Below are 25,379 nucleotides of genomic sequence, written 5' to 3'. Positions count from 1 at the left end.
AGTGTTAACTTCTTCCACTAACTCTTGAAGCTTCTTATCGTACCTGTGAGCTGTTGATTGAAACTCCTCTCTGCTGGTTGTGCTTGACTTGCCTGGTTGCTGTTCGCTTTTGCTTTGTTGGTTTCTTTTGAGCAGGGTTCGCACTTCAATTTCTTTATTGAATTGCACTCTTCTGTTCGCCTCGCTGGACTGTTGGTGTTGATTTGTTTGATTCTCTTTGAGGGGTGCCTTCGGCACTCTCTTCATCAGATTGAACAGCAATTTGCCTTCCACTGTCCGGGTCGGCGGACCAAATGTAACAGCTGCTCTCCTATCAAAGTCAAGGAAAACTTTACACCGCCCAGTTCGTTTCAGCGGTTTCAAATCTGTCCGGATATTGTGTTTTTACAGTTAAATTTTGTGAACTGTATTATCTGCTATACTATAGAATGTCGTTGTATTACTTGATATTCAATATTGTCAAGTAACTGCTTGTTCAGCTTTGCCGAATAACAAATAACTTTGATTCAACTAAGCAAAAGATCAAAATTTCAAATAACCAAATAGTCTCAATTTAGAGGTTTTCAATGATATCTCATTAACCACAAATACTAGTGAGATAAAATTTCACAGGGTTATGGTCGTTAGGTAGGCCTACTATCTGATGTAAAAATAAACAACGCTGGGTAAACTGCGTTGGTGGGGCTACCTTTTATATTTTATACCCAATCTTAATACATGGGCGAAATACAAAGTTTTGTATATCTTTGTAACCAAGTTTTCAGATCTACCGATCAACTAACTGGAATCAGCCTAGGCAACTGGTAAATGAATGAAACAAGAACGAACAGTCTAACTGCTCTGTAACTCTACTTATTAGAACTTCGTTCCGCAATGTGAAAATTTGAGAATTTCAAAGTCAATTCTATTTTCAATAAGTCAGAGTAAAGTTAGGCTGTACAATCACTAATATGATCTACAGAAACAAGACACGATAACAAGTAATTTACCGCTCAAGAAAGTGTGCATCAATACGCACTGTATGTCAATTTAATATGCCCAAAATTGCAAATTTCAACTGATTTTTGGTAGTTTTTCAAGCTCCTTTTATGCTGCCAGTCACGTGGATTTACATGTCAAATTCAACTGTTGATTTGTTGTAGATAATAATGTCAACAAAATGTCAACACTTTTCCATAACGTCACTTTTTCAGTGTAAATTTGATGTCATGGGAAATTTGTTAACCATGTAGAATTTTTGTCGAATTTTAGTTCGAATTTGAGTTATAGTTTAACTTCATGAATGACGATTGTGTATTAAAAATAGTTGCTAAATATAAATGTTGACGAAATGACCAAATCCGTTTGGCTTCGATAGAATGTAGCATTAAATTTCGCTTGTCACACTATTCTAGCTTTAAGGCTTGAAATGACCTTGAAGCGCTATTCAATTTGATTTCTGAGTTGTTAAGCTCAGCCACAATAGTTAAATTCGCCAAAAAATTTGTATAGCGGTATAATCGTCTTTAGTTGCTTAATTCCACAAAATGAATTTTAGTCCTGTTTCGAAATAGAGCGGCAAGTTTTTACCCCAATGTTCAACATTGCAGGCAAAGTGAGGAGGAGGATCTCTAGGAAAACAAGAACAAGGAGACTCGGCAATGTGCGTTCGCATATAAAGTTCCGACCCCGTTCATCCACATTTTTGGCTTAAATGCCTACCAAATGAGGAACAGATAGAAAACCCCCAAAAAATCAAGTGTTTTTCAAAAAAAATGTGCATGAGCAAAAAGATCATCTCCAACGCAAATAAATCAGTGTAGTAGAAGTGCCGCATTAGATTGCCAAGATCTGCCGTTATTATGAAAGCAAGTCAAAACGAACAACAAAATCACACAACAATAAAAACAAACATTAATTACAACCAAAATTTTATGTCCCTTTTGCTTAAAAAAGAAAACTTATTAACTAGGTCAAAATAGCATCAGATAAAACTGAAAATAAATAAGATAACTTGTACTTCACTAGAAAACATATGGGACCACTCAATCATAAGGCTAGGTAACCATTCAACAAAAAAAAACGAAAAAACAGCAAAGTTACAAAACAAAAACAATTAAATTCAAAGTAATAAAAACCATTGAATAGCAATTGAAAACATGCAATCTGTTTAAAATGACATACGCCTCGATAGGAAGGCATTAAGACATGTCATTATTCAAATTGTTACCTGGTTACAAAAAGAACAACAAATAGAGACAACAAACAAAATTTAAATTAAAACTTGCGAGAAAACCGTAAAGTCAAATATTTCCTCCAAAATATTTTCAATTCAGCCCTATTCGCACGCCAAAAATTTGGTATACGGCTTCTCATTAATGAGAATAGGTAAAAAGTAGACAAAAGGGCAAAATTGAGCAATAGTTCGTATTTTTCGAAACAAAAATTTTCAATGGCTTGAAAGCCATTAGCTACAAAATAAATAAATAGATAGGTTCGTTTATTCGTAAAGGAAGCGCTTGAGACCTGTAATTATTCAGAGTATGTCTATAGTGTATAAAAATAACGTCAAATATAGCGACAAATTAGTTTAATTTGAAGAAAGAAATTTCTGTCACAGCCAGTAAATTCATAACGAACTCTCTAAAAACATTAATTTTTGTACAGTTGCATTTCTTTTTCCGACAATAAATTTTTATGTGACTTGTAATTAAGTATACCTTGTAGCAAATATACAAAAAAGAACAAAACGAAGTTAAAAAGTTTTTTTGAACTATTGTTTTCAAAGTCATGAAAGCCATAAGATATCTACTGAAATTAGAATATAGACTCAATTATTCCTCCATAAAATACAAATGGATATGTTATTATCCAGAAATTTTCAAATAACCAAAAGGACAAAGTAAAAAAACGACAGCTAAATACAAACGTAAAAAATTCAGTTAAATATTTCGAGAAAAGAGGTGTCGAAGGGTTAAAACCATAATATATGCCTTCAAGACCTCTATATGTTCAATTTTGCGTTTTTTGTGAACTCCAATAATGTAATATGTCAATTTTTAATAATGTGATAGTGTGACAAAACAAACGAAAAAAACGCTGAAAGTGGGCCAATGCTTAAAAAATAAAAAAAAAGTGAAAGTAAGTTTTAATTCAGTAGAAAGAAGAGAAAGAAGAAGATTTTTTTGCTGACACTAATCTACAAGTTCAACAAATTAAAAGAAAAATAGTTGCAAACTTCAATAAGCCATTGTTTTTGTTTAAAATTCAAACATTCTTAAACGTCAAAAAGACATTTTTGAACTGCTGAGGACGCCAATTGAATCTACCAACAGTGAGCTTTGATTTGAATTGTTTTGTTTAGTTAACATACAAAGACCGAACTTTTTAAAAAAGATCGACTGATTATAATCTTGATTATTTTGGACTGTAGCAGTTCAATATTGAACCAAAACCAGCTTTGCTACATTAAGAAAACTCATCTGTTTCGAATGTTATAGATCTGGAAAATTTGATTAAAAGGTCGAACATAAATGGTGCGTTTTTGTTAATCATAGAGTGAAGCCAGCATAAAACGGCAAATTGTTAAATCCAGACTACCCTCAATGGATGTGGAAGAAGGACTAACTCCCTTTGTAGTTACCATGGATTGTGTTAGTTGTTTTGAGGAGTGTACTTCCGGCAAGATTAGTCAAAGTGGACAGAAGAATCCTTTTTCGGACAATTTTTGATAAAAAAGACTGATTTTTGAAATATTTAGCCCAAATTATTGGGTTACATTAAAATTAACATTAAAATTAACAGTACTATTGTTAAGAATTGTTTCATAGTCTTAGCAAAATTGACAAAGTTTTAGGCAAAAATTCCGGAAAATGTGAATAAAAATAACGCAAATTGGTCTAATATTCACTAAAATTTAAGTCAAGATAACTCGCTCTAGAAAAAAAAAATGCAAAAAAAATTTTTAATCCCATATTCTACGCTGGACGGGCTTTTTAATTATACCAGTCACAACTATCTGCGATGAATATATCGATAAGTTAAATTTGTCTGAACAAAAGAAACTCATTTGAGTATATAGTTCCGCCACCCTCAAGAGGGATCGGAACAAAAAAATCAGAATGAAAATGGAGTGGGCTTTCGCAGGGAGAGGGCAAGGGATGATTGTTGGGGCTTAATTAATAGATTACCAATGGTGAAATTGGAAGCAACGATTAGTTTTGTATAGTGTTCACCTGTTCCAGATTTCAAGCTAGATTTAGAGTTGCTCCAAAAAAAGACAATGTACCCAAAATATGAACTCGCTTTTTCGAAAGGAAAAGGAAAAAAGTGAAGGAAAAGGTAGTTTCAGTGGAACCACGAAAGTAACAAAACATTATTAATAAGCACGCAATTTTCTTTATCAGCATTTAACTTAGATATTATTAAGTTGCTGGAGATGATTAATCATCTGGGTGTGGACCTCTACAAGGAAGATTATCCGTTCTCTTTGTGTTTCACCATTCCTTCCGATTTTTCGAAGATTGGCAACGAAAAAACACAAAAACATTTCGAGAGCTTCGTCGGAATCAATTAGTTCTGGAAAAATTGGAAATTGTCAAAATGTATTCATAAACTTGATATGCTATGCTTGTATCTTTTCCCCCGATATTGGCACACTTCAGTTTTATCATTTTTTATTAATTTTTGACTTCTGATTTGATTTTTGATTTTTAAAAAATGAAAATATTTTAAACTTTCCTTTTCACTTTCCTGTTCTTTTTCTCTTTTTCATAATTATACGTGATTCCACAAAAACAAGAACACAAAAAGGACCAAATGATACATTTTAGTTCGGCAAGGCCGCTGGCTCAATATGACTTTGCAAAGCTTTTTGGTCGTTCATATAGCTATGCTATTGTTCTTTTTCTAGACAAATTATTGGTGATATGAAGTGCTATTCTCGATTGGTAGTGTTAATCCTAGATTTTACCTTTTTTAATACCATTTATAGTCACTAGCTAGTTTCAAAAAACTAAATGTTTCAATCTGTTATACCTTTAAAAATGCTTTTCTTCTAAACTTTTGGCGTAATCAGGTAAAAAAAACAAAAAATGCATCCAGGCAAATGCTTTCAAAAATTAAATAAAAATTATTTCAAATATCGCAAAATAATTTTAATATTTATTCTTCAAGAATTTGCCTTAAAAACACATTTCTTTGTTCAAACCTGGATTTGATTCACCACGGAATCAGCCAAAATTATCAAATGCAAAACTTTTGGTGAGAACGAGAAGATTGACAGCGCTCAAATCCTAAAAATTAGTCATAAGGTACTACATGGATTGACAAAAAACGATCCAGAAGGTAGCCGAGCAATAATATCAAATTAGAGCATCAGAAGGTGTTTAATTTTGTCCTAACGCTTAAAAATACGCTTCCTATTGTATTATATGTGCTGAGACGAAAGAAGAACTAACAAATTATTGCTTTTTTTCAATTCAAACTATAGACAAGAACTTCAGATTTGAACATCTCATTTTCCTTAGAAAAAAATGCAATTGTTTTTAGCAAGAGGTGTTTTTGATGTCATGCTTTTACTCAATATGGGCTTAGACTGCACGAATTGGGATTCAAAATGTAAAAATATCAAAACGGCGTTCATTTGACTTTAAAAATAAATGAAGAAGGTTCTCAAAAAAAAGTTTTGTTTCAGTTGGCATGTTTTTTTTTAAAAAAACTAATAAAGTTAAAAAGCGTCAGGTAAGGAACTGATGTAAGAGATCAGTGCAGCTCACGTCAAAATTGTAATTATTTTTATTCAAAACAAATGTGAAAACAAAACCTTTTTTCAAATGTTGCTCTTTCAAATTGAAATCAAAACTCAAGAACTGAAAAAAAAAATGTGTTTTCTAAGATTTTAATTTTGGATATCCTGCAAAAACATATAAAATTAACAATAGTTTTTGACGCAAAAATGGTTTTAAGTGAGAAAAATATTGTTTTTCCCTCATAAAATCTAATGGGATATCAGTTTACAGATGCTAACAAAACAGCCAGCAAATTCGTATTTTCCTTGAAAACTGAGGTCTTATCACTAAATAAGTTAAATTAACTCCTCAGCAAGTGCAACTCAGATGAGTGACGAGTTTTAAATCAAATTTATAATAATACTCTTTTGCAGTTGCATACTTCAGTCATTTGACTTATTGTTACATAGTATACAAATTTAAGAGTATTTTTAAATCCTCTAGTTAAAACTTACAAGTTCCAGAAAGGGAAATAAGGGTTACTGTGATTGTATTCTTCTATGCTGGCAACCAAGACACAAAAGCAAATATTAAAAAAAATTAGCGTCAACCATTGCAAAATATTATTCTGTCCTCTAAAAAGATAGGTTTTTTTAAAAAAAACTCACAGATACACTTCTCGGGTATTGAGATCATATAGTAGAATATTATATTGTTATCATATAATAATAATTCATTATAATAATAAATCTTTTGTAGAAGTGTCAAAATAAGAAAAAAGTGGTCCCTAACAAAAAACAGTAATTGTTAATATTAAAAATTGTGAATGAGAGAGACAGAGAGCGTCTACCTTGCAACTCAAAGAAGCGTTTAAAAATTTTGTAGTTGATAGAACACGGTTGTTCTGGAATATTTTCTTTTTCTTAACTATAAGTAGAATAAAAAACAGTTCATAAAACACATGACAGGCAGCTGAAAAGTTCCTTTGCAGGGAATTTTTTTCGTATTTTGAGATATATCGCACTGGAGAAGTTCCAGAGTGTAGACAAGCTAAGAAAAATTATTAATATTTGATGAGAGAATAGATGTGTTACAGACAAGATTATTAACGCAAATGTCACTAATTGAGTTTTTCATTTTTTTTTCAAATTCTGGAGCAGATAAGTTCAACTTTTGATCAGTTAGCACCTCAGATATTCCAATAATGAGGAAACAATTGGGAAATTTATTCAAATTGTATCATCTAGTGAAATACTTGCTTGATAAAAGGTCTCTGTTTGGACTTTTTGTGGAAAAATTTTTGTTCTAGATAGACCGATATAGCCCTGACAGTTGATGTGGTGCAATTTTTAGTAAGGATATCAAAATTGGGGTGGGGTTGGGGTACAATTGGGGTAGTTTTTGCATATATTTTTTTTCTCTTAATACGATATACCCCTTATGGGTGTAAGAGTTCTTCAGCAGAATTTTTGCTCCGAGGTAGGAAACTTCGGTTCCCCGGTCTTTGGGTTTTTGGTAGAATCGTATTTTTTGATAGAAATAGTTAATATGGAAAAAATGGGTGAATTTTTTTTACTCATATTTCTCTTTCAATAGTCAGTGGCTTGGTGAGAAAAATTATCACAAGCTCTAGGATTTATCTATTTTCAGAACTTAAAATCTTTTTTGTTTCAAAAAACATTCAAACATTTTGCGGCGCCAAAATATTTTATGAGGACTTTTGTGATTATTATAATTACTCTTTCAAATAAAATGGATCTAGCCAACCTCTATGATTTTTTTAAAAAAGAATTTTTGCGTTTTCTCTTTGAGGAGTATAGTGATGTTTTTGCTTCAAAGAGACGTTTTCAAATCATCTTTGCATCGACCGAAAAAACGTTGCCTCTTGAGCGTTGGCTGTCGGGATGTACGCAAACGAATGACGTTTAGGTTGTTTGGAGAGATACTGCCAAAATATATTAAACTCTTGAGCACTCTGACAACTGAAATTTTGTTTCTTGCTTTTCTGCATTATGAAAGTACCATAGAAATTTTGTCCTAGCTTTGAAAATGATTAATTTTGGAGATAAATATTCATGGCAAAAAACCGCGACCTCGCTTGAGTATTAAGCAACTCTATTACGGACCTCGCTTGAATTTGCTTCGAAGCTACTAAATATTAAATGTTAGGAAGTAACTAATGAGCAAACAAGTTTTGAAATTTAACAAGCTGAGGTATTACTATGATTCACACCTCTAAAAACTTTCAATAAGGGTGGTTACGTGCTAATCAAAAAGTTTTTCATCATGCATTTAGCTCTAAATTCCAAATATATTATTAGAAAAACAGAAAACCCCAATTTCTTACGACAAAATATTAACTCCATTTCGGAGAAATGATATTTGGAAAAAATGTTTTATAATTTTACTGAAAATAATTGTATGTATGTGTGTTTCGCATGTGAGCGTGAGTGTTTCGCATGTGTATATGTCTCCTCAGCGTTCAAAGTATTCACTTTATTTTGAGAGCTTGTGTAATTTTTAGATTAATATTCATTAGATATATCCGATGCATTCGAAATTATATGCTCAAGAAAGAAATGTTATGATCAAAAACTTTGAAAAACTTAAGCTGTTTTGTAGAGAACTTTTTAATAGTTCTTTAAAATAAGAAAAGGGGATCTGAAAACAATTCGGGGGGGGGGGGGGGGGGGGGCTTAATGTTGTCGCGCTGCGATTAAGCATGGACAACACAGTTTTATTATTAGGTTTGCGGCCAAAATTAATGCTATTTTATATTTAACTTTTTTTGCTCAACAGCAACTCACATCAAATCAAAATACAAGGTAACAATTTTTTAGAAAACTGAACGAACGCCGTGTTAAAAATAAATTTCTGAACGCATTAGTGCTTAATTTGCCAGATTTCCAAATATCTCTTCTCAAGGTTCACAAGTTTCATAATTACTGATAATATTTCATTCCCATAGTGTTACAAATGAAAGAAAACTGCATTGCTAAAAAACCGACAAACATTTCATTAATGAAAGCAGGATTTCAGGAACAAGAGGATTAACCCATAACCCCCCCCCCCCCCCAGTTCCTTTGCTTTGTTGATATGGAGTAACGCGGTGAATTTTGACACATATTGGAGTTGTTTGTTTGTTTGTCGACTGAAATGAAACTGTAATCTACTGCAGTAAGTGTCGTCTAATTGTCTGTGTTAGTGAGGGTTTTTTAGGTTACTGCAGAATCATGAGGTGATCAGCTGCCGACTTGTCTCTCAGTGCAGTGTTCGAGGGGGGAGACAGGAGAAAGAATGTCATTCTGGATCCGGAGTCAGACATAATGTCGAAGCCTTTTGTCCTTCCCATGTCCACTATTTCCAGTAGACTGTTGTACCGCTGAAACAAGACAACACGTCCTTAATTTTCGCAGATTTTCGTGGTACTGATTCAGAATGTTTTTTTTTAAAATTATTAGTTCTGATTGAGCGGTATAGGTGCCCATTATGAAAGTGTAAGAGCGGCTTAGAGCAAAAGAGAGCATTGCTAATTTCTTAAGAAGTGAACAATGTCTCTTTTGCTCGAAGCAGCCCTTATTTATTCCGACCCCACTTGTGGGGGAAGGAACTATATACTCAAATGGTTTTTTTGTTCAGTCAATTTTGGCCGATCGATATATTCATCGTAAAGAATTGTGAGTGGTATCATTAAAAAGCTCGTCCAGCGTAGAATTGGAAATTGAAAAGATTTTTTTTTTGAATTTCCTTTTTTTTCGAGGAGTTATCGAGCGTTGAAGTTTTGTGTGAACAACGGGATATTTGTCAAGATTTTGTTCACTTTTAGTACAATTTTTCTTCAAATTAAGACCTTTTAATAAAAATATTAATTCAAAATTCCATTTAACGCCACAAATTCAATTAATTTTGAGTTCCTAATAGACGAACGAAGGTGTACTATCAAAAATATTCAAATTCTCTTTTAGAGCTCTTTTCCTAGAAATTTAATACTTTTCTTTGTTTTCTCAAGTCACCTAGAGACCAAGTCATTTTTCATATCGAGGTTCCGTTAGTGACAACCTGAATTACAGTCTAATGAAGCCCAATGAACAAAAGTTTTGTTTTCAAGGATTCATTCGTAGTTTTTTGGCATCGACTTTGAGTTTTCGTTATTTTAAATGAAATTTTGAATTTCTATTTGAGGTTTTACTAAACTTGTGGAGTCCCATCGCTTGCACTCGTTGACAAAAACTGCAATAGTTTCCGAAATGAGCAATAAGTGAACCCATCTAGAGATTTAACTAGACAGCTAATGGCTCTGCTAAGACTTTAAAACTGATTTAAAAAATAAATTTCTGAACTCATTAGTGCTTAATTTGCTAGATTTCCAAATATCTCTTCTCAAGTTTCACAAGTTTCAGAATTACTGATAATATTTCATTCCCATAGTGTTACAAATGAAAGAAAACTGCATTGCTAAAAAAACCGACAAACATTTCATTAAAGAAAGCAGGATTTCAGGAACAAGAGTATTAACCCATAACGCCCCCAATTCCTTTGATTTTTTGATATGGAGTAACGTGGTGAATTTAATTTTGACACATGTTGGAGTTGTTTGTTTGTTTTTTTGTTCAGTCAATTTTGACCGATCGATATATTCATCCTAGAGAATTGTGAGTGGTATCACTAAGAAGCTCGTCCAGCGTAGAATTGGATATTAAAAAGATTTTTTTTGAATTTTGATTTTTTTGAGGAGTTATTGAGCGTTGAAGTTTTGTGTGAACAAAGGGATACTTGGCATGATTTTGTTCACTTTTAGTACAATTTTTCTTCAAATGAAGACCTTTTAATAAAAATATTGATACAAAACTCCATTTAACGCCACAAATTCAATCATTTTTTAGTTCCTAATAGACAAACGAAAGGCGATAAAAATACTATTTCTGCTCTCATAGGAAAGTGTACTATCAAAAAAATTCGAATTCTATTTGAGAGCTCTTTTCCTAGAAATTGAATACTTTTCTTTGTTTTCTCAAGTCACCTAGAGATCAAGTCACTTTTCATATCGAGGTTCCGTTAGTGACAACCTGAATTACAGTCTAATGAAGCCCAATGAACAAAAGATTTGTTTTCAAGGAATCAATCGTGTTTTTTTTTGGCTTCGACTTTGAGTTTTCGTTATTTTAAATGAAATTTTGATTTTCTATTTGAAGTTTTACTAAACTTGTGGAGTCCCATCGCTTGCACTCGTTGACAAAAAGTGCAATAGTTTCCGAAATGAGCACTAAGTGAAACCATCTAGAGATTTAGCGGGACAGCTAATGGCTGTTAAGACTTTAAATCTGATTTTTCGCGAATTTTACTTTGACATTAACATGTCATAATTTTGTTCTCGTGAATTCTAAGTCAGTCTCAGGAATGACAGGACCCTCCTCCTTTCCACTGCAACCAAAACTAATCTGACTAAAGGTTTTATCTTCTAACTATTTGTTATATGACTTCAATGCAACAAGATTTCAAAATTTTTCAAATTTTTTTTTGGATATTTTCGTAATATTGGATCCTCTTGAAATCTTATCTCATTATCCTGATATTGATGTCTGCCATTACCTTAATGATTATTTTCAATGAATCATGGATAAAGGTTTCAGAGAAAGACTTATGGTTTAAATGGCTTCGACATTTTCTTCTCGCCTTTTTCTGCTGATTTTTTGGTTTTCCATTACAAATTTTTGTATTTGTTGTTGTTTCCATAGTCATAAGACTTTTCTTTTTGTGATGTTTCATTGAAAACCTATGTTTGACAAGTTTTGTTGTCTTCCAATCAAGTCATAACCGAGAGTTTTTACTGACTTCCGTTGAAGGCTATTGAATTTAATGGCTGTTGAGTTTTTGAAAATTATTTTTCGAGAAATTTATTTAACATCAACCGGTCTTAAGCATGCTTTCGTGAACTGTATGTCAGTCTCAGTAACCACCGGATCACCTTCCGTTCCACTTGAACCAAAATTATTTTAGTTAGAGGTTTTATATTCCAGCTATTGGTGTTATGACTTCGATGCATGAGTTTTCATAATTTTTTGAAAAATCTACAGATATATTTTTTTTTTGTAATTTTGGTTCCTTTTGGAATCCTAACCCATTAACCAAATATTGATAATTGCATTGGCTTAGATAAAACGTTCAATGGATCATACAAAAAATTTTCACAGATAAGCATATGGTTTAAATGGCTTTGACACTTTCTTCTCACACTTTTTCTACTTAATTATCGGATTGTTGCCTGTTCTTGTTGTTGTTGTTTTCATAGTCAATGATTTATCGTGAAGTCTTATTGATGACTTAGGAATGACAAACGTTTTTGTTGTCTCATCTAGGCTCAACCTGGTGTAGTTATTAGCTACCTTTGAGAACTATTGAATTTAATGGCGTTGTGACCTCGGGTTTTCTCTAAAATTTCGTGGTTTTAATGTATTTGTTCATGTTTGCTCATTTATTGGAGTCAAATTGTTAAGAAGAAAAATTCCATAGTCGTTAAAAATTTAAATCAAAGTAGAAAAGTTTTACTGGAAAGTTCAATTTTAATGGCTTCGACATATCTCTCGCTCATTTTTTTTTAATTTGTTGTTTTTGCCTGTTTTTATCATTCTTTCGGTAGCCATAAAATGCTGACCGGTCTCATAAGCTTGTAGTTGGCGATTGAATGAATGATTTTACCTGAAGCAGTCGGGTTATAGCGAAAAGTCTTAAAGTGTATTATACAAAACATTTTAAAGATTTTTCAGGACTTTTCATTTTTTTCAGTTTGTTGTTCTTTTCGTTAACTTGTAACTTATTCTCATCATTGAGAGCTCCAGTTTAATTCCTCATATTTTAAAAATTAACATGTTTACTGATATGATGACGTTACTTATGTTCCGTTTGTTTGACAATATGCGTATTCATAAATATATGTGAGTGGTGTATTTGTGTTCTTTTTTCTTCCTTTAGCACAATCGCGTAATAACAGATCCCCATGATTTTCAAATGCGACCCAATTGAACTTATTGGTTCATTGAGCATCTTTTTAGTTGAATTAGTACCTATAGAAAACAAAATAAAAGACGTAATATTCAGATAATAGCTAATGATTTTAGTAGCTTCACTAATTTGTGTTTTCGCAATGTTTGTAATTTGTTGTTCGTATTTTTTTTTGCTTTTCTACATCTTTAGTCTGTCCCTATGGCTTAGTCTCACCAAAGACAGGAGCTACTGGTTTCATTCTGACTTTTTAACAAAATTATCAAGAATTATTTTGCTGAAAGCTAATGATTTTTAATGATTTTGAATACTTTTGAAATTATTTGGTTTAACAAAAGGTGATTGATTTTTTAATTTCGCATCAATATTTCTTCTTTTTTGTACTTGTTGCCGGGTCTCAAAAAGATAAATTCCATCTGCTCTTTGACTAAGGAAAAAGAAATTCTGTGTCGTTACGGTTTTGTCTCATTGTAATTTGACGTTGCTACTAAGTGCTTTTTAGATAATGTGTTTTGTTTTTGTTTTTGCTATCTTTTTGTTGTTTTTTTTTCTCGTAGTCTTTTTAATGACAGATCTCGTTGTAAAGATCTCGTCGTTTGATTATCTCTTTGTCAAAAATGTTGGTCAAAAGACATTTAAGTCAAAAATGTAGATGAGCGCGGGTCGGAACAACATGTGCGAACGCACATTAACGAGCCGCCTTGTTTCATTAAATTGTTATCTTGCAAGATTCTGACAAAAATCTTGCAAGATTACACATAATCTTACAAGATAACCATTCATAATCAACGGGGGCAGAAAAGTACAGGAATCCTTACAGCGTCGCAAACCTGCAAGCTACCTGTGCACTAAACCATAACCCCAACTTGTTGTACGATTTGATGGAACTTAAGTTTTGCTTATGACCCATATTTCTCATGTTTTTTTCTCATTCCAAGGCGCGTCTTCTTATTTCTGTATAAGGTTACGTTGAAAATTTTAGTGAAAATGATAGAATCCGTTAATTGCTAGTTTTAGAAGGGTAAGCACCAACGGAAATACCCCCCCCCCCCCTGTTAGCATTGAATTTCGTTCCTGTCAATCCACCCCCCCCCCTTGTTAGCATTGAACTTCTGTTGTGATTCAGTTTGTTCAGCTGTGATAGCTTAAGATCCCTAAGCTTAAGGGCCACTAATTCATGGCCAAATGTGTTAATACGAAAGTGTTAATGCGTGAGGTTCATTTCCGTTGGGGTTATTTTTCTTGTCGTTTTTGCTATCGCGGAAAATTGGGTGTTTTAATATCCGTGGGTTTTTTCCAAAACCGGTTTTAGAAGCGTATCTTTGTTGTGACCTTTGTTGACTTTCCACTTAGAATGAACTTCTCTTCGCCATTGAGGTGTTCTCTCGTGATGTGAGTGTGTTCTATCCTGGTTGGAGAGACCACGTAAGACAGGCAAAAGTCCGTGCAAGTACTGTTTGGACGCAGCAGGTAAGTACCAAACTAAACAGGGTAATGAACTTGGAATAAACGCTTACGGCTTTCCTGATTTCTTGATTCTTTTCTGGAATATATGGTAAATTAGTACAAACGTTATATAAGGTTAACCTTGGGTATCAAATTTTATTATTCGAAATGAGGAGCAGCGTTCAATATTTCAACTTTTGATGACTTAATCTAAATTATGTCCTCCTAAAGTTCCTATGTTCGCTAGTTAATATGTTAATTAGGTGAATCCAAACTGCTTGAAACGAAAATGCAGCAGGGAGCTACGCAACGTGTGCTGTCAAGTGACAGGAGAGACGGTTTGCTCTGATGGTTTTTTCCAACCTAATGCAAGTAAGCAGATAAGTGTTAAGGATAATCTTGGTTGACCTAGTACCACTAACTGTAACATACCTCGTATTCGGATAGGAGAGTGTTGGCGTCTTCTCGTGTGATGCTGCGGTAGGAGAACTCCTGTCTCAAGGCAGCTATCTAAATAGGAATTAATGGCTCTAGATTTACAAACCAGTTTGTTCGACCAGAGCTGGCTTAGTCCACTCACAGCAGCCTGTGTTGTGATTAAATTATGTAGTTTTCTTTAAAAAGAAGAAACTAGAAATCGGAATTAACGAATTGTGCCTCATCTGATCATTTTAGAAATTCGTTTTTTTTTCATGTTGTCCGATTGCTGTTAAGCATAAGTTTTCTGTAATTGAACGTATGCCAATTTCGAAGCAAGAAGTTCCATAATTTACTAAAAAGAAAAATCTAAGGAAGAAACTGCAAGTTACTTATTATTGTGGGCCACGACTACGCCTCAGTGGTTCTCGATAGACTTGATACGAAGCTACTACAACCGAAGAACACAACATCACAATACCCGAGCAAATACTCTTCTTAGGAATGAACTAGCATTTTAGTCAACCTAGAGCAATGCACCGTTTTCAGCTCTTTTTGAATTAGGTTAGATTTCGGCGATTTTAAACGTCGGCTCGAACAGAATCAAATTTTGGCAGAACAGAAATAAATAAGTTTTAGAAGTTATAGAAATGCATCAATTTCATTCACTTCATTCAGTTAACCAAAAACTAAATGAGTTGAAATAATATTAAACAAGTAGTCAAAGTAATAGCTAATAAAAACTTAATATAAAAATAAATTTTAATAGGCCGATGAATTAAAATCAGTTTCTGTCAGCACTAGTTTATCTACAAATTTAGCGCCTCCAAATAGGTCAGATAAGTAATAATGAAATCAACTTAAAACGGGGGGAAAAAGCAGCGAAAACAGAGAAGCAATTGAGTTTATTTTGACAGCAATTAGAACAACTAGTATTTTTGACACAAAAAAGATCTCACGAAAAAGTTTTCCGCAATTACTGTTTAGTAAAACACGCTTTTTATAACGATTCGAAGAGTTTGGAGAATTTTTTTAGATTAAAATTTTGTTGAGGAGAATTTGCAACAAAAAAATCTCATGAACAAACTCGAAACTAGAAACAAAATAGGAGCCAAAATTTCTCACAACAAGAAAATTTTTAAAAACTTTTGGCATTTTGACCCCTTTGAAAGGTATCGTTAATTTTTATCAGTTTTCGCTCCCAATTTTTAATGAGCACTATTATTATAATTAAAGTTGATCTATTAACTTATATATTTTTCCTGCATCCCAAATAAGTAGGCTCCAATTTCGATTTTTATATACTGTTTTGTGAGTTTGGTGCCATTAAGACAGGGTTTTCACCGACTTTTTTGTATTCTTTTCGTTTTCTATCAACGAGGGAAATCTTTTTTCGTGCAGTTATGTTTGTTTACAGACGGTTTGCATTTTGAGCAATTTCTTGTCTCAACTGCGCAAGAAACGCATTTTAATAATAATTATATAATTAAAATCTCATCGATTTAGCTTCACTTGCGTGTGCGTGTTCATTGGTCTAACGCTTCTGATCTACACATCAGAGAACAAACATTTTTCCAAGCTTCAGATATTTGGTTCGGAAGTAAGATGATGATTATACTACAGCTTCGTTGTGTGGTTGAGTTAAAATATTTTCTTGGAAAAATGAGACGAAAGCTTTTTGACGTCTGAACGCATCTTGACAATTGTGAAGATGAACTAACCAAATTGAGATGGCTGTAGATGTAGTTGTTGGCGATTTTGTTGACGAACCACAAGAGACAGTAAAATCAAATTTATTGTGGTTTTTGCTGCACTCTTCGCACCAGACTAAGATGACCAATACCTGCGTCGGTAACAGAGAACGTAAGATATATAGCGGGAGCCGACGAGGCAGCGTGCGTGCTCGCATAACATTCCCAGTAACCTTCTGATTGTCTGGGCGAACTGACTTACACATAAAAACTAGCTGAAACCGCTCGGGTGGTCATATTCAAGGCGGTCGATTTAAGGTTGGGAACCACTTCCGTCGAGTTACCGGAATGTACATCAGGGAGATCAAATGGGCAACGATTCGGTCTCAATGCCCGAAGACATTTGACCCAATTTTCAATGACCCCGTCGGAAGCTTGATGGCCAGTGAGCATTAGCGATAATGTTGAACACATGCAGCTGTATGTGTGATGACCAGTAGGAGAGATCTAAGTTTGGAACTGGGTAACATCAAGGTAATCGTAACTGAAATTACCATAACATAAGTATTAATTATCAAATAATTTTAACAGGATTTTTCTGATTCGAAGAGAGCACGGTACGCGATTTTGGAAATTCTGTAGATAGTGACGGGTTCCAACTGAATGTAACACTAATTGCTTACACAACTGAGCTTCTTTTGCTTTTTTAGGTAAACCATAGGCCCGGTCTTACGTAGACCTTGTCCTTTTCTAGAATTCCTTTGGCTGATCAGTCCTATTTCTTCCAAGTGATAAGTCGAGTGCCACAGATGTAAACGGTTAGGATCTTCCCGATGTTCTGTAATTAGGGAATAAATAAGTGCTGGCTATGGAGGACTTGTTTCTCAATTCTAAAAGGTTTCTCGTCTCGGATAGTGAACAACTGGAGCTTTGCTCGGACAATTGGGGATGAGTTGTTTAGAGGAAATTGCGTAGAATTTTATAATCGATAGCATCCACGACAACTTTTATAAGATTCACGATTTTCGTTAATCTGAACATTATTACAAGTTGAGCCTGAAATTTTTTACCCCCGATTTTGCAATTCCCCTATGTCAGAGACATACTGCGATTGCCAACAACCTCAGGGCTCCTAAATTCTTTGTAGACAAGACCTATTACGGGATGCCATTAGGCCCTGAGCCAACGCTTGATTAGGCATAAAAGGACCCGTATCCCCAAGCCATCTTACGTTAACGAAAGACCCGGAAAAGCACAAACGGAATAGAACCAATAGCCACCATCACGCTGTAAGCTTGACGCCGGTTATCTGAGCGTCTCCCGGCATCGACCCAGGAATTCCCCAAGCAAACAAAATGCCTGAAAAGCTCAGAAAATCCAAAATTTAGGTGTTGGTTGACCTGAAGATCATGACCAACATTTACTAAGTGAGTATTGGCATTCATCACGCCACGGTAATACGGCATTAGTTTTCCTGGCATTTAACAAAACAACCAAAAGAGTAGAGAGAGTTGAAATCCTTGTGTCGTAAAGAGGGCTTGTTTTGTTTGAGCAAACAATTTGTTCGCTTAGCTCGGTCTAACTAAATGCTTACACTAAAAGCTTAGCGCAGAAATTTCCTACATTGAGCCAGTTAACAAATGATTATTTGGCGAAACTTGCCGTTATTCAAGGCCGAGAGACTCTTGTAAACGATATTAGCGTTGTTGTGTTACATCCGCCGGAGCGACTGCGCGGGAAGTACTGAATGTTCGCTGCAATTTAGTTAGATTTGTTTTGCAGAGTTTGTATGAGCGATTAAGTTGGAAGCTGTTAATAGTCTATGTTACAAAGTAGAGTTTCCAAGCAGAGTTTGCCAAAGCGATTGAGAGCGGAACTCTGAGTTGTCGCTATTATCAAACGCAGCGTTTGAGCACGAAGCTCTGAATTGCGATAGGTTTTTTTAAGTTATTTTCGTATGAGCGGAGCTCTGAGTCTGAACTTAGTTAATTGGAGCGAGAACCTCTTGAAATTGTGTTAGTTTGCAATTTAAATAGCACAGTTGCCTGTTAGTTGGCGCGGGAAAGCTAAGGAATGCTCTGATAGTTCGCGGGACTGACGGACGTTTTTAGCGGGTGCTTAACTGTACCGGAATTGCTTGGTTTCCTGGGATTTATTTTTTTTCGAGTTTCCTTGTGCTTAGGTGTTACTTATCAGTACTTCCTAAGTAGTTCCTAAGTATTTTGTAGCTAGTGTTGTATTATTGCTTTTTAGATTATAGTTGATTAATTGTTGTTTTGTCAGAAGTTACAGATACTACTGTTCCGTTAGTTCTTTACGTATTTAGTTGAAAATTGAATAGTTGCAGTGACTGTTTTAATTAAGCCGAAACATCAAAGGAACGGGGTTATGAACCAGATCGAATCTTTAACAAAACTTTTCGAAATATGAGATCTGGGTGCTAGTTTCCGTTATAGGCCGCATAAAGGAAAATCAGAATATTACAACAATTCTTCTTTTTACAGTTAATCACATTGCCTATTTTTTGTAAAACAGAGGCAGAACCTGAAATTGAAATTGAATTTACTAAGTTGAGCCATTTATCGCACTATTGCCTCAGAATTAATTTAGTGAACTCTATTTTAAAGAGATAAAAAATTCGCTAGTGTCTTCCTGTATCGTGAGGCATTGCAGGCATTTATAATTCAAGCTTTCATTCTATTGGACACCACTTACTGATCAATTTTTACTATGGCTTGACTGTGATGAAAGAGGTAAGTATAAATTACACAACACAAAAAACTCACTGTTTTTAGAAACTGCGCATGAAATTGGTTACAATTATAGGTATTATTATCATCTGGGATTCTGGTCATAATCTGTACAGATGATATAAATCAACGCATTCGTAACCAGAAGAGTGAAAACCCAGCGAAGTATTGTCCTCAAGTAAATTTGTTCATGAGAAAACAATTCTCGCCCGAAGTTGACAAAAGGATAATGCCTCAATTTTAAGAATAACCGGGTCGGCTGGACCAGGAGCTCATTGCATCTTGCATTATTTAGTGCATTGAATTTTTTGAAGATTTCTGATGTTTGCCGATGAAGAATTTTTTCACTGCATTGACACCTACACCAGCGTTGAAACCTAGACCAGGAAATTTCCCTTTCTATTGTAAAAAAACACGACTACTTACATCTGTTGATAGTTTAAAAGAGCAATCGTGCTCTAACTTGTACAGCTGCTGTTGTGGGAGTTTGGATGCATTAGTCTTCCTCAGAACATTTGCTGAAAATGACTGCGACCTCTTCGCTTGTTTCTCTTCACTTGTTGTCTGAAATACAGAGCAGGTCAATTGAAGATAATTGTTCCGACCCACTTTAGTGGGGGAGGAACTATATTCTCAAACGGTTTTTTTTGTTCAGACAATTTTTGCCGATCGATATATTCATCGTAGAGGGTTGTGACAAGCATCACTAGAAAGCCTGTCTAGCGTAGAATGTGGACTTAAAAAGATTTTTGTAATTTTCGTTTTTTAAAGAGAGTTATAATGGTTAAAAAATTTCATGAAATTGTTAATAACAAGGTAACTAAACTTGGCAAAAATATAACTAAAAATTTTCCTGAATTTCGTTTTCTCCACAGAGTTATCGGGGTTCAAAGTTTTGTGAACATTTGACGGAATTTCGTTGCTTCTGTTCACATTTTCCGTATTTTTATGCAATTTTTTTTGCCAATATTGCTGAAAAATGATTTAATGTTGGTCAGGATAGTGTTCTACTTCTAAAAACAAAGGTATTTTTCAGTCGTTTGGATCGATTTTGTGGCCAAGTTTTTAATTTGTCAATTTTCAGATTTTTTCCATCAAAAATGGCACGAAAGAGGCTTTTGTAGTCGAATTTGTTTAAATATGCAGCATAAATGCACCTAAAATTTGATGACACAGTAATTGGCTACTGAAAAACAGCCTGGTTTTGATTCTGGAGCCTTTGAAAGTGTACTTCTATTAAGCTTTTGTCGGTAATTCGATAATGTAACTCTTTAATTAAGCAAAATGCATCAATTATGTCTGATATATTGACTTTTTTGTCAAATAATCAATATCCATAATATTCGGAAAAATAAAGTGTTCTCAATAGTCGAAAGTCAATAGCCAAGCTAATTTTGGTCTAATGGTTGAGTCTTAAAGTCCAAAGAAAACTGATTGTAATCACTCGATATTTTTTCTAAAAGATGTTCGCATTTTCCCATTTTTTCGTTAATTACAAAAAAACAACTAATATCAAAACGTACTAATGACAATTCTAACTGGTTTCCTTCCAATGTTCTTTAAAGAAAAACTATTTCGCTTTTATGTCGAAGTTTTATGGTCGTTTAGACTTTTAAAAATAAATATTTTAGAATAAACAATGGTTCGTTGAGCTTTGCAAACTTATTCTCCTTTTTTGTCAACTTCTACCCTAAATTCAGCGAACACAGGTCATGTCAGGTTCAAGCTTGATTACAATTTAATGATAACTGGGATGTTACGTTTTACGTATCATTTTTCTGCTTTGATACTACAAGTTTTCGTACAAAAATTTACAATTTTTGGCCATCTTCCCATCAATCAAGTTCTTTTATGCTCTTGTCACACTATTGACAGTTCAGGTGTAATATTTTGGGAATTTTAAGGAGAGGCACATTTGAACAGATCGGTTTTCTGCTGCACAGCTTCGACTCTCTCTTCTAGAAGAACTTAATGGATCTTTTCTTGGTTTTTGGTCGTTATATGTCGTTCTTTTCGAAAAGGTTGGACAAATTTTAGATAATTGCAGGTCTTAGCGTCTTGCTATTGATGAACAAAGACAATTGTTAACTCATTATTGTTTATTCCTAAAGTTTTTCGTGACTTTGAAGTCAAATGTTTTAAAAAAAAGTATAAGGATGTTCTTTTTATTTTATCAATTCGCTATTTTGTGCCTACTTGTTACCAACTCTGAATCAATACAGGCTGTTAATAAAATTATGGGCAATGACAAAAAAGCGTAGTCGAGTAAATGGCATTTTTTGGTGCATCGCTTATTGTTTTAACGGCATCGATACCGGTTTTCTGCAAAAGAATAATTTTTTTGATTTTCTTGTACGTTGGTAGTTCTTTGTGGAGTCGAATGAGAAACACGGGATGAATAAAGGTCATAGCGGCTTGCTCTTGAAATTTTTTTTCTGATTTTGAATGATTGTTGATAAATTTTATGACTTTGGAATTAAATGTTTTAGAGGATTTAAAAAGAAATAATTTTTAACTTTTTGGCTGTTTTTGTTTTTGATTTTGGCTGTTTTTGTCTACATTTTATCTAGTCTCCGTAACTACAATTTGCATTTCAATTTATTGGTGTTGAAGAAGGGCACAATTGAACAAATCTAAGGTGTTAGTGCAATGCTTACTCTTTTAAGCCTTCAATGCCAGTTTTTTTTTTGCGAAGATAATGGTTTAGTTTTCGCTTTTTGATGATTTATCGTTCTTTTCGTAAATTTATGACATATTCTGATTAATGACAGATCCCAATGCTTTTTTTTAGATCAGTGATTTCACTTGCTATATTTCTTTGATGACCGTGAATTTGAAAATTTTCGAAAAATTAGAAATTAATCAGATGAAAGTTTTTTTAAATTTCTCCTGTTTTGTTCTTTTTTTAAACTCGTTGACCTGTCGCTTTATTCAGCGGTTACATATCTCACTATTGGGTTTTAAAAAAGTGCAGTTGACTATATCTTAATTTTTACTAATTAAATTATGGTTTGAATAGCTTCGTTTTTTTACAGAATTTTAATTTTTCGTCTGAATTTTTCATGTTTGTGGACGTGCGACATATTCTGGAAAATGACAGGTCTCAAAGTCTTTATTTTTTAATACAAATGAAAATAAATCTATTTAAAGTTTTGAATTGATAACTAATGAATTTCTTTGAATTATTTGTTTTCGAGAAGACAAACGTTATTTTTTATAACTTCATCCTTTTTGTTCTTTTTTGTTCGCTTGTTACCGAGTGTCATCAAAGACTGGTCCTATTTTTTCTACAAAAAAGGTAGTTTGTTTAATTTAGGTTTCATTTGAAACTTTAGGTTTTAGTCTTTTTTGCTTTGTTATTATTGCTTTTCCTTCAAAAAATAGACATTGAGCTTTGGATGTAAATGCTTGCTGCTGTTATTTGCCTTTTGTTTGTCTCGTCTCGCTGTCCTTATTTTGACAAGTCTCATTGGCCCACTAACGCGGCATTATTTACTTTAATAAGTGATTTGAGTTAGATGCAGTTTTTTCAATCATACACCAATTATTGTTGATCAATTTATGAGAATTTTTAAAAGTTTGTTATCTCTTCCTCATTTTGTCGACAATTAAGCCAAACTTGTGGATATGCGGGGTCGGAACCTTATGTGCGAACGCACATTGCTCAGCCTCCTTGTTGAGTCAACTAATAAATGCACAGTGGAACAAAACTTGACGATGCACGTTTCCAAGACATTCAAGATTTTTATTTTCTTAACAAACTCAGAATACTTTAAAATGATTTCTGGGACTTTTTTGGGAATCCTCAAGAATACATTTGTTAATAACCTGTTCTCTTTTGAAGCAAATGCAATGAGCTAGTTCTTTCGTATCATCTGGCGACTTTTTTGCCATCACATCGTGGCGGTTTCTTAACACAATTCCTAGCAAGCGTTTATCAAGATATCAGAATTTTTGTATCGCTAGGTGAGGTTAAGGCAAAGTTTATGGAATTTTTAAGGTAATTTTAAGGCAAGTTAGAGTAAAATTTAAGGTTTTTTTAAAGTAGTTATGCCTTAACTTTTCAGGTAAAGTTCAGGTAAAGTTAGTCTTAGTTAAGGTGAGTTAAGGAAAGGCAAATCTACCTTAAAATTTGAGGTGAGTTAGTATGTTTTATAAGGTAAAATTGCTTTAACTTTATTTATATAGTGTGTAATTAGTTAGCTGATGGCTTTTGAATTAATTGCCATTATATTGATTTCTAGTTCCACTAAGTTTACGCTCTAGATGATACTTTTAAGACGATCTATTAAGCAGCAGTTGATTAGATAATTGTTCATAGACAACAATATGATCAATTGTTCTTTTAAAAGATCGTTTGTAAAGTATAGATCTGTTTAATAGATCTCTGCAAATTTTGAGCTCTGACCAAATTTTTGTGCGAACTATGACCAAATGATTTTTCAATTCTGCACTTTGGTCAAATCTATCCTCAAACTGTAGAGATTTGTGTGCGGCGATTTTCAAGAACATGTAATTTGGGTCGCCCGTGTGAGATACCAAGTTCGTCCGATACGAGATCAAAGGCTGGAAAATTTCAACGTGGGTTAACATAAGATCGCTTAGTCTCAAACAAAGGGCAAGGATTAACGCACAACAAGAGCCGTTACAAGGAATTTATATATAGCACAACAGATCGGAAATATTTATGTACTCTTACGGGAGTGTTGAGTAACTTTCTTATTTTTTGTTTTTGATTTACAATATTACTTGATGAAATCCAAATGGAGCGTCACCCATTTGAACCGTTCCCTCCTTACTTGGGCACGCATATTCGTATCGATGTTTTAGAAACACAATTTGTGTTGAAACAAGTTTAGATTGTAACTAAAAGGTTTAAGATACTTGAAACAAATAAATATTATCTACAAATCAACCAAGCATTCATTGATATTATTTTAAATAACAAATTTGATCAAATTAATAAATTCGTTGTGTTCTTCCCCGGGTCGAGGTGTCACCGCAATTCAACGCAAATTTATGTAAGATAAGAGGTGAATGTGGGGAATTTTGTAAGATAAGCGAGGAATGCGGTGCAATTACATAAATCAGGCGATGAATGCGGTGAAAAGAAACTTTATCGCCTGGTAGCGTTGAAATCATATAATTTTACCGCTGAAATAAGCGATGAATTTATATAAATTCACCGGTTTGAAAAATGCGTCCAAATTATGTGAGATAAGCGGTGAATGCGATGAAACTACAAAAAATCACCGCTTAACTTAGTGCTGAACTTAAATTCACCGATTAGAAAAAGTGTCAAAATTTGTTTTAGATTAGTACTGAAGGCGGTGAAATTAATGGGGAGAAAGGGAGGAAGTGTTGGATTTAACCCCTTTTATTTACTCCTTAATCTTGCATCGTTTTGACAATTTTTTATAAGCGGAGAATTTATGTAATTTCACCACTAGAGTAAGCGGTGAACTTACAGAGTCACCACATTTCACCGCTAAAAATCGCAAATCTTAAAAATTTCACCGCGCATGTTTCACAGAAAGCAGAATGAATTTGATTTATATTCAAAGCAAAAATACTAGAAGTTAGTGAGAGGTGGCGCAGCGGAAGAAGAAGTGGAGGACATGCAGGAGTTGAGAGTTTCGAACCCGTTTACGGGCGTTGAAAAGTGGTGACTATTGTAAGTTCACCGCTTACTAGCGATGAAATTACATAACTTCATCGCATTCCACCGCAAAATTATGTCCAAAATTTGCGGCGACAAAAAGCAACTTTCACCGCTTATCTTACATATTTGCCTGATTTTTCCTCAACCTGGGTCCTAATAATTTACGAGCTCAAAAGTACTCGCCTTAGAACTTACTGGTTTGACGAAGATTGACCACGGCCGTTTCCAACTCCAGGTACCAGATTGCTTCTTGTTCTCCGAATCAGACTTCTGAAAAAAGCATTGTTGTCATTCATAAGAAATTTGAAATTACTTTTTATAGATTTTAATAAAGCTAACAGTAATTAGAGTGCCCTTATACAACTCAAAAAAGTTAATATAGCAGCAATTTGGAGTGCAGTTTAACTCGAATTGATACTAATGCAAAGATATTCATTTTGAACAATTATCCTACGACATCTTTTCTAGTTGATTATTCGTTGTTCAATCAAAGTTCTCTAAAAAGATTAACATAAATCAATATTATTTTCGAGCGTTCTTTTTGTTGGCGTTCAAATAACAACTCAGATGATGTGTAAAATCCTTTATCAATAGACAGCAATTACCTCCGGGACCCTCGTGTCATAGTGAACCAGTGCTGATTCATGAAATATCAGAGCTAAGTCCATATCAGTACTGTTTCTTGTTATTCTAAAAAATAGCGTTG

The 25,379-nt window shown here is 33.9% G+C and overlaps 1 protein-coding gene across 4 annotated transcripts in view; it reads right to left on the bottom strand.

Moving 5' to 3' along the window:
* Positions 1 to 8,766: 8,766 nt before the first annotated feature.
* Positions 8,767 to 25,379, bottom strand: part of LOC142349035 (uncharacterized) — a 40,050-nt gene continuing 23,437 nt past the window's right edge. For 3 of the 4 annotated variants that reach the window (XM_075400449.1, XM_075400462.1, XM_075400470.1), the window contains exons 4-8: positions 24,857 to 24,943; positions 19,438 to 19,575; positions 14,586 to 14,663; positions 14,040 to 14,189; positions 8,767 to 9,090 (exon numbers count right to left, since the gene is read on the bottom strand). In XM_075400449.1, the coding sequence (XP_075256564.1) occupies positions 8,929 to 9,090; positions 14,040 to 14,189; positions 14,586 to 14,663; positions 19,438 to 19,575; positions 24,857 to 24,943 (615 nt within the window). In that variant the 3' untranslated portion in view covers positions 8,767 to 8,928. The remainder of the gene's footprint in view (positions 9,091 to 14,039; positions 14,190 to 14,585; positions 14,664 to 19,437; positions 19,576 to 24,856; positions 24,944 to 25,379) is intronic. The other variant, XM_075400456.1, reaches the window with a different exon arrangement.

This window comes from Convolutriloba macropyga, chromosome 1, assembly GCF_964194025.1.
Source record: "Convolutriloba macropyga chromosome 1, txConMacr16.3, whole genome shotgun sequence".
NCBI classification, from domain to species: Eukaryota; Metazoa; Xenacoelomorpha; order Acoela; family Convolutidae; genus Convolutriloba; species Convolutriloba macropyga.
Note: the sequence above shows the minus strand (reverse complement) of the source record. Positions and strands in the feature narration are given on the sequence as shown.